Source organism: Frankliniella occidentalis, unplaced genomic scaffold (assembly GCF_000697945.3).
Source record: "Frankliniella occidentalis isolate FOCC.00 unplaced genomic scaffold, Focc_3.1 Scaffold451, whole genome shotgun sequence".
Taxonomy (NCBI): Eukaryota; Metazoa; Arthropoda; class Insecta; order Thysanoptera; family Thripidae; genus Frankliniella; species Frankliniella occidentalis.
Window position 1 is genome coordinate 1 of NW_026267569.1, and position 8,109 is coordinate 8,109.

Here is an 8,109-nt window from a genome sequence, read left to right on the forward strand (position 1 = left end):
TCCCACAAAGCTGCAATGGAATCAGCCTATAAAGACTCCCATCGAAAAATTGACCTCTTCCTGAGCCTGACTGACCAGGAGGTTCCTGGTTTCGAAGTGCAACGTAGGAGAAACAGTGATGACCAAATGGTTCCAGATGAGAAGGCTGAATTCAGTTCACTTTGTGATGACTGCTGTTAGTTTGCATCGTAGTGTGAAAGGTGTTTGAAATTATATATAAAATAGTTGATTTTGTAGGTACTTTATTTTCACTTGATTAGTACATAGACATATACCAGGTTAAAAACTCTAAAATCTTCTCTTAAACTGAATAAGTTAATCACTGTGGTAATATTAAGTTAAAATATGGCTTAATTAAGATTTACTAGTTTGAATTTATTCTATCTCAAGCCAATTATTTCTCTCACATATAAAACAATCCTTTCCTTCCACTTGTACTGAGAAGCAAATGTTTTTCAAAAGGTGCACATCAATAAAAGTTATTTCCTGTGAGATTGTGTAACGTGAAATATGTTTTATCTTTTTCAAATACCTATCAGTACTAAAGCCACGTACATTGATTGATTGAATAGCAGCTTGAAATGAAACATTAAGAGATGGTGTGCCTGGACTTTTCACAAAATACAAAATGATTGCATATCTCTTACTAGAATTTGAATTATAGCTGACTAAATAGGAGGCAGTTTTTGTAGCTCTTTTATAAGTCTGAGCAACAAACAGGTTGGAACCTATCTTTAGCTTATTGAAAAATATACAAGAGGGTGGATCCTTGCCTGCAAGACGTAGAGAGTTAATTACATCAACATGTACATTTTTTAAATCTATGTAGTTCCCTGCAGCATAAACATTGGGGCTGACACATTCTAAGAGCTTGACTTTTTGATGGGAATGGTGGAGATTTTTAGCAAAATCTTGTACAAGGGGGCACTCTAAATTACTAATTTCATTTGGGAATGAGAGAACCAGATAGGCACAGTTTGCCAACTGAATTTGAACATACTTTGTGCCATGAATCATTTTAAGCATTTCCCCATTCAATGACTCAAAAGGAAAGCATGAAAAACACCTCATAGGACCAAGGTTGTTGACAACAAAACAAAGATGAAGGGTGTTGTGTATGTTAATGGTCATATGACGTTCTCCATACAGCTCCTGAAACTGGCGAACAAAGGTGTCTAGCTCCTTTGAACAGAAGATTAAATCCTCAGGGGAGATTGAAGAAGAATTTAAAACATATAAACAGTGAATAAAAGTAGCAAAATGGTTGTAATACTGTACAGGGAGAATTCCCTCAAGGACAGGAAGAGCAAGGTAAAGGAGGAATATCTTCATGTGCTGCCCTTTCCACAAGCTTAGGTTGGATAGAGTGCGTACTCCACATTGCACAAAGTTTGGGAGACATACCTTCTGCATTCGATCATCAATTAGATCTATCCGACTTGAAATAGACCATGGCATTGATTTATATTTAGGCAGAGTCCACAGTTCCAGTAATTTATGACCCACACCATGGTAAGAATGATGGAGGTCGTCAATACCCATACCTCTTATCATGTCTGGCATTATTTTAGATAGATAAGTAGGCCACTTCACACCTAACACATGTACTTTATCTCTATCAGGATCCCTTGCTTTGGACCGTAAGTCAAGCGCTTGTTCACCAGCAGTCTCTGTCTCTTCATGTCGCCTTAAATCAAGGCTGTTAGAATAAGGGAAAACCCACACTGATCCTACCCTCTTCTGTTTCACACTTGTACCAGTTTTCTTAGACTTCTTTGGTTTGTTTTTTTCACTGGTTTCATTCTCACTTTCAGTAGAATCGCCATCCTCCAAAACAACTGGAATAAAAGAGAAAATTTAGACAAAGAACATTATCTCCACTTTAAGAAAATAAAAGGAGTTGTACTGCTGCATTCAACAAATTCTTGTTCCTTTCTAGTGTTATACAACTACACACCTGATTTTGTTTGAATTTCTTGATTTGCTTTAACACTTTTTCCTTCAATTTTACATACTGTACAAGAGCAAGAGCCACCTGAATGTTTAATGCCCATGAAATCAGCTTTTGCAGGCAAGTCTGCTGTCCCAGCCAGAAGGACTCCTTGAACCGTAACTTCTTCATTTGGCTCATTCAGCTGAATATCTAATCCTCTCCGCAATGTTGATAGGCTGCTGAGAAATGGTTCCAGCATCTTGCTATAGATTGGTTTGCTGCCGTACCAAATCCCACCAAGCAACACATTTGACTTCTTAAACCTCAGCTTGAAAGGAAGTTCATTTATCACAAAATAGATTGGCCACATTGATGTCTTTGATGAGTTGAACACTGGGACTCCATCCGAATTCCAAGTTAATGTAAAATTGTACTTATTTTCTGAGAAGAAGCCACTATCAACTAATTCTTTATAAAGCTGCCCATCATAGATATCTTCTATATTGTTGGGGTGTTCCTTTTTTCTTGTTAAACGCGACAAAATATTGTCAGCAAAACCTTTTCTCTTGAAGAGAGTCCTTATTTGATGTTCAAGAGGTATTTCTAAAAAATAGCTCACCTGTGTTTTGTTTTTGTGCTTTTTCTGGTTTGGGCACTTATCTGTTGAATCCTTTAGAACAATGGAACAATCAGAGCAAAAATAATGAAATTTGACAGGCGCTTTAAGATGTGAAAAGTGTTTCTTAAATAAATAGAGAGTTTTCTTCATTTTGTTGCCATTGGGTAAGTGAAGAGAAATGAGAGTGAGCAAATGAACCAAGGCTGTTCCATCTAAGTTATGTCTCAAAGCAAAAGCTAAGACAGCGAGAAGACTCGAATCAGAAGTGAGTGGCGAATCCTTATACAATGGTACCGATAAATCTGGAAATAGTTCATCATCCTTATCTTCCTCATCGGAATACAAGCAATCAAAATCATTGTCGTCTTCAATGGAGAGGCCACAATCAAAATCTAAAAAAAACAAAACAAAAAAAATTCAATTACAAATCAAGAAGTACATTGTTGTAAAAGAAGTACAAACTTTTTCTCAGCAGTCCCAGTTAGCAAGCCCACGATACTGCAGTAGCACAGCATATATTCAGTTTTATCTGTTCGCATACCGTCTTTCTCAAAATTATTTTAATACATTTCAGATAATTGTCACACAATATGTCAATGAATGTGTACTTGAGACACTGTACATTTCTAAACCAGCATTGTTATTGCTGTTCAAATGTTTAAAAAATGACATTTATTTACTATCTTGTCATGGTAACAACTGCTTCCCTCTGCCATAAAAATGGACATTGTTCTTAAATCCATAGAACCCCTTACTCCCACAGTTAGTTCAAATTATTAAATCACAGCAAGCTTTACGTAACCTTGATTATCAGAAGTTGAAAATGATTCAAGATCACAATCCTTCGTTGGGGGCTCATTAGCGTTGAACTGATGATCATCTTAAATGAAAATTGACATACAATTACTACATGATAAAATGTTGGTTTCTTTTACCTTCAGTGGACGTGAACATCTCATATTAGACAAACCACCGCAGAAAATAGAAAGCCACTTACCAGTGTTTTGCATCTCATAATCAACTATTCTACATCCATCCTTAACCGTTCCGTATTCATCAACATCAATACTGGACTCGCAGATAGAGAATGAAGCAGGTGCCTCCCTCCTACAGGTACCTGCAATATTACACAAAGAAAAATGTCACCAAATTGAACTACTTGCACAGAAATAGATAGAATGGAATAAAACTTAAAATTCTTGGTTTAAAGGATAGCAAAACATGGGGAGAGACCTGCAAGGAGTGTTGAAGCCACAACATCAGAGATAACTACGTCTTGACTTTCACCATCAACATCTGCTTGACAAAGTAAAGTTGAATAGTTGTAAAACGTTCGGTTGGTTTATTTATTAAAACAATTCGAATCATGTGACAAATTACCGATCGGAGGAGCAGGAGATAAAGTCAGAGGACTTTCGGCCGAATCTTCATCGTCAGACTCAGAGATTTCTATCACGGTATTCTCCAGTGATACGTCAGAATCAAAACTCGAACTCCTGCCTCTTTTCGACATTATTTATTATTATATTTGTACAATCTTTTGAGTACTTTACGTCTCTAGTCTAGAGATGGAACCAAGATTTGTTTTGGAGATGGCACTGTAAATAGCCCTTCTTCGAATATTGCGGATGTTTAAAAGTAAACAACTCACTAAAACGAAACTTGTCAAAGCAAACTGTATTTAAAACTAGAAAAACGATATTTATTTTCACGTTTCAATTTTATTTTATTAAATTTCTGTTTAAAAATTTCAAAAGACTGAAATAAAATTAAGACAACGGTTTTGAGAATAATCTTTAATGTTTGTAGTTGGTAATGAAACAAATGAGAAACTCGCTTATCCAAGATGACCACATTGCGATTATAGTTCAAGTAGAGAAGTGCAGAAAAAATTAATTTCTGAAGTACTGTATTAGTTTGTGAAGTTGTATTTACATTACTGATATTCATAATTTTGTATTTTGTCTCAACCGTTCCGACTCGTCGGTTTGTGTGCAGTACACTGCACTGTCTGCAGAGGTTGGCTGAGAGACAAGACCAGCGACGCCATCTTCCGCTCTCTTCCTCTCCCTCTTTGAGTAGGCTGTGGAGATTTGGTGGTTTTTGTGCAATTGTGATTTAATGTAATTCATTTGGAGATAAATTGGATGATTGTCTTTGTGTTGTCATTATGATAACAAGGGATCAGGTCCGCTGTGATCTTTTTGGTGGTAAGTGCTGTGCTTTTTGCAAGTTCCTATGTGTTTATTAACTAGTAACGACTTTTCACCCGTCTCAAACGTCCATTCGTGACTGCGTGTTATTGTGCGTTCTGTCGATCAATCTGGTCCATTTTTTAAAGTAAAGTACCTTTTTTCCTTTGTTTTGGAAAATATGGTTATCGACCGTCACCCAACTCAACCTAACCTGTCAATCGCATTGGCTAGGTATTATGGCCTGAGGAGTGATGTGCAATGATAGGGAATGACAAACATGTAATATATTCCTTATAAGCATCTCTTTTAAATCTTTTTTATATTTGTTTCAGCCAAGAGTCAAATTGTACCTACCATGGGAAAGAAAAATCATCGGTCACCAAAGAAGATGAGCCCAAACAAAGGTATTTGTTTCTTTAATGCGCTCACTTCAAAATGTTCCTAATACTGGTAACGTTCTTTCATATATCTTATCAACTTTTATTTGCAGGAACGCACAAGCCTAGTAAGAGTGTCCTTCTCAAGAATTCTTCTCCCTCAAATAAGCGAAAGTCCCCGTCTAAGCATGCTACTCGTCAGAGTGGACGTCACTCAAAAGGATCTGCTTTCAGAGAGACTGACAGAATTGATCTCACTAGACTCACTTCTCAAGGATTTAACAATCTTTTAGATGGAATAGAGGACGACGTCATTGAAAAGACTGAGGAAGAAAAAGCAAATAAGAAAGAGCTCTTACGCCAAAAGCAAACTGAAGAAGAATCAACATTCATGAAAATCACATCTGTTCCGAATATTTTTCATGAACGTCTCGGTAAAGGTGTGTATACTATTTTATTTACTCTGTTGGGTATCTTTCTTTGAGTTTGAATAGAAGCTGTCATAACATTTTAAGTTTAGTTGGAAAATATAAGTTGTTTTAATATAGTTAATTTCTCAAAAGATTCACCTTTATGCCCAACAAGCTATTAGTATATTTTATTCCTACTGTTGTTATTTTTATCCGAAGCTAACAACAAGGTAATCTTGTGTTTCTTTTCAAGGAAACAAGAGAGATGATGTCGGAGATGATTGTGAGACAATAATCCCCAAGTCCCCAAAGACATCATCAGATAAATCTCTCAAGAAATCGGTTCCATCTCCAGCCAAATCTTCAGCTAAATCTCCAGCTAAATCTCCAGCTAAATCTCCAGCTAAATCTCTGTCTGAATCCCCATCTAAATATTTGTCAGATAACAATACATCTCAACCATCAAATACATCTCCTAAAGGTATTGTATTTGTCTTGTTATTCTCTTATTAGAAACTTTATTCAGTTTGAGCTTTTATCTTTGAGTAAAATTCTACTGAACCTCTTCTTGATATTTACTCTCTTCACCACAGGTATGCCAAAGTTTGATGTGGTCGTCAACACTGAAAACTCTTCAGAAACCAACAATGAAAATTTGGAGGAAACCAGTAATGATGGCAGTAAGTCAGATTCTCTTAAATGTTATCTTGCTATTTGGAGAGGTTAATCTAATCTACAACTGTAAGTATCAGATCTCTGCACATTCTATTATTAACTATTGTCTTAAAATTTCAGATTTAAATTCATCTGAATTAGACAAAACGATTCCTATCTTTTCTTGTATTGACATATCAACCCAAACTGAATTTTCTTGGTGCCCATGCCAAAGATGTTCAGGTAAGGATGTGGAATAATTTAGGTTGCTCTTATTAACTGCAGCAAATGCGGCACTACAATCTTTTTGTTTTCTGAACAGCCTGGCTCTCAGATTTTCATTCTATTACATCTAAATACAGGATGAGATGTGACGTAAGGAGCTTTGAATATTTTTAAAGTCAATTTACTTAATGTTTAAAAAGTAAAGCAAAGCTAACGTATAGGTCCAATGTCCTCTTGCAGGCTGACAATCCATTGTCCACACCTCGCTCTTCAAAATCACTGCCAGGATTTGCAAGTTCCACTCCAAATGACAGCATACCATCAGTCACCTCTCCTAAAAACAATTCTGAGGTGAGAAAAGCAGTAGTGAAAGATCGTATTGTCTAGTTGTCTCTTTCACCTTTTTTGTTTGCCAATCAGCTCTTTAAATAATATTTTAGTAAAATTCTATTTCATTGTCTCTTTTTTACAGAAATTAGTGTATCTTGTAAAAGGGTGCCCTCAGGTGCAAATACCTTTAAGCAAAAAGGCGGCACTTCCCATCCAGGTTCCTGATGGCGATCCTCAAAAAATGACTGAGTACCTTCTCGATTGTATTTTTACCACCGAGCAATTAGGGGGCATGACCCATGATGGGAAAACAGAGGGCACCAAACCACTGGACCCGAAAATTTCTTCTGTATTGCAAGGTAACTTCTCCTCTTAATCTTTCTCAACTAAATTTCAATTTCATTATTAGTTTTGTCTATCTAACAAAAGCTGAATCAATTCTGCCCCAAAATATTTCCCAAATCATATTCAAGCCAAAATTAGGCAATTTCAAAATATGAGGGAATGAACAAAAATTCTCCAGTGAAGGATTGCAACTAACTAAATAAACCCCTGTAACAAGTTAAAGTTATTTTAATTTTATCAAAATATAACATTAAGGGAAGAATTTCAAGCCAAATATTGTTAAGAGAAATGGTGTGCGCAAACGTTTCAGTAAAACAATTGAATTTCCTCCCTACTTAAATGTATTTTACCAAGTAAATGCCCCATATCTACAATCTACTGTTGTTTCTCAGTTCAATGACTTATATAAAAATCAAAGTTCTCTCCCACTTTGACTACAGCTATTTATAGAAGACCCAAAACAAATATTATGCATTTATTTTCTGAAAGCCAATTTAATGACCTAAGATGCTCATATGCGTTTAGTTAGCAAAATTTTTTGTCATTTAAAATAAAACTAAGAAAAAAGATAAGTTAAATCTGTTTAAGTAATTATTATTTTATTTTTTTGCAGTTTACATCAGCAAATCTTATGATGATAAGATGTTTAACTTTGATACAAAGTTATTCAAGAGCTTTGTGAACCAGAAATGTTACAAGGCTAAAAGGCATGTCTGGGCTCACGAGCCACATTTAGTTGGCAAGACTGTTAGAGCCAAGTTACCAAAATATGTTAAAAAAACAGATACATCACCAACTAAGAAACCAGGAAAGAAGGTAGCTCAAGCCATCTCTAAATTTAGGCATAATGGAGATAGAAGAACAGAAGACAGGGAACAACTTAAGAAGAAATCTAATCAATTGCATCGTAGAGAATTGGACTCGAGAGACAGGCAAAGAAAACGCTCTGAGAATAAGCTAGTCGAAGGAAATTCTGAAGACAGGCAAAGAAAACGCTCTGAGAATAAGCTAGTCGAAGGAA

General features: G+C 35.8%; 2 protein-coding genes across 2 annotated transcripts in view; one reads left to right on the forward strand and one right to left on the reverse strand.

The window, feature by feature from the left end:
- Nucleotides 1-345: 345 nt before the first annotated feature.
- LOC127751366 (uncharacterized) lies at nt 346-3,410 on the reverse strand. Its single transcript, XM_052274833.1, has 2 exons — nt 1,958-3,410; nt 346-1,838 (listed from the first exon to the last, which is right to left on the reverse strand). The coding sequence occupies exons 1-2, from the start codon at nt 2,700-2,702 to the stop codon at nt 376-378; spliced, it is 2,208 nt and encodes a 735-aa protein (XP_052130793.1). The 5' UTR covers nt 2,703-3,410; the 3' UTR covers nt 346-375.
- Nucleotides 3,411-4,428: 1,018 nt separating this feature from the next.
- LOC113211385 (transcription initiation factor TFIID subunit 3-like) overlaps nt 4,429-8,109 on the forward strand; it is an 18,666-nt gene continuing 14,985 nt past the window's right edge. The window contains exons 1-10 of the mRNA XM_052274839.1: nt 4,429-4,762; nt 5,080-5,151; nt 5,238-5,564; nt 5,788-6,015; nt 6,128-6,214; nt 6,330-6,431; nt 6,511-6,563; nt 6,654-6,764; nt 6,886-7,102; nt 7,702-8,071. Of these exons, the coding sequence (XP_052130799.1) occupies nt 4,723-4,762; nt 5,080-5,151; nt 5,238-5,564; nt 5,788-6,015; nt 6,128-6,214; nt 6,330-6,431; nt 6,511-6,563; nt 6,654-6,764; nt 6,886-7,102; nt 7,702-8,071 (1,607 nt within the window). The 5' untranslated portion in view covers nt 4,429-4,722. The remainder of the gene's footprint in view (nt 4,763-5,079; nt 5,152-5,237; nt 5,565-5,787; nt 6,016-6,127; nt 6,215-6,329; nt 6,432-6,510; nt 6,564-6,653; nt 6,765-6,885; nt 7,103-7,701; nt 8,072-8,109) is intronic.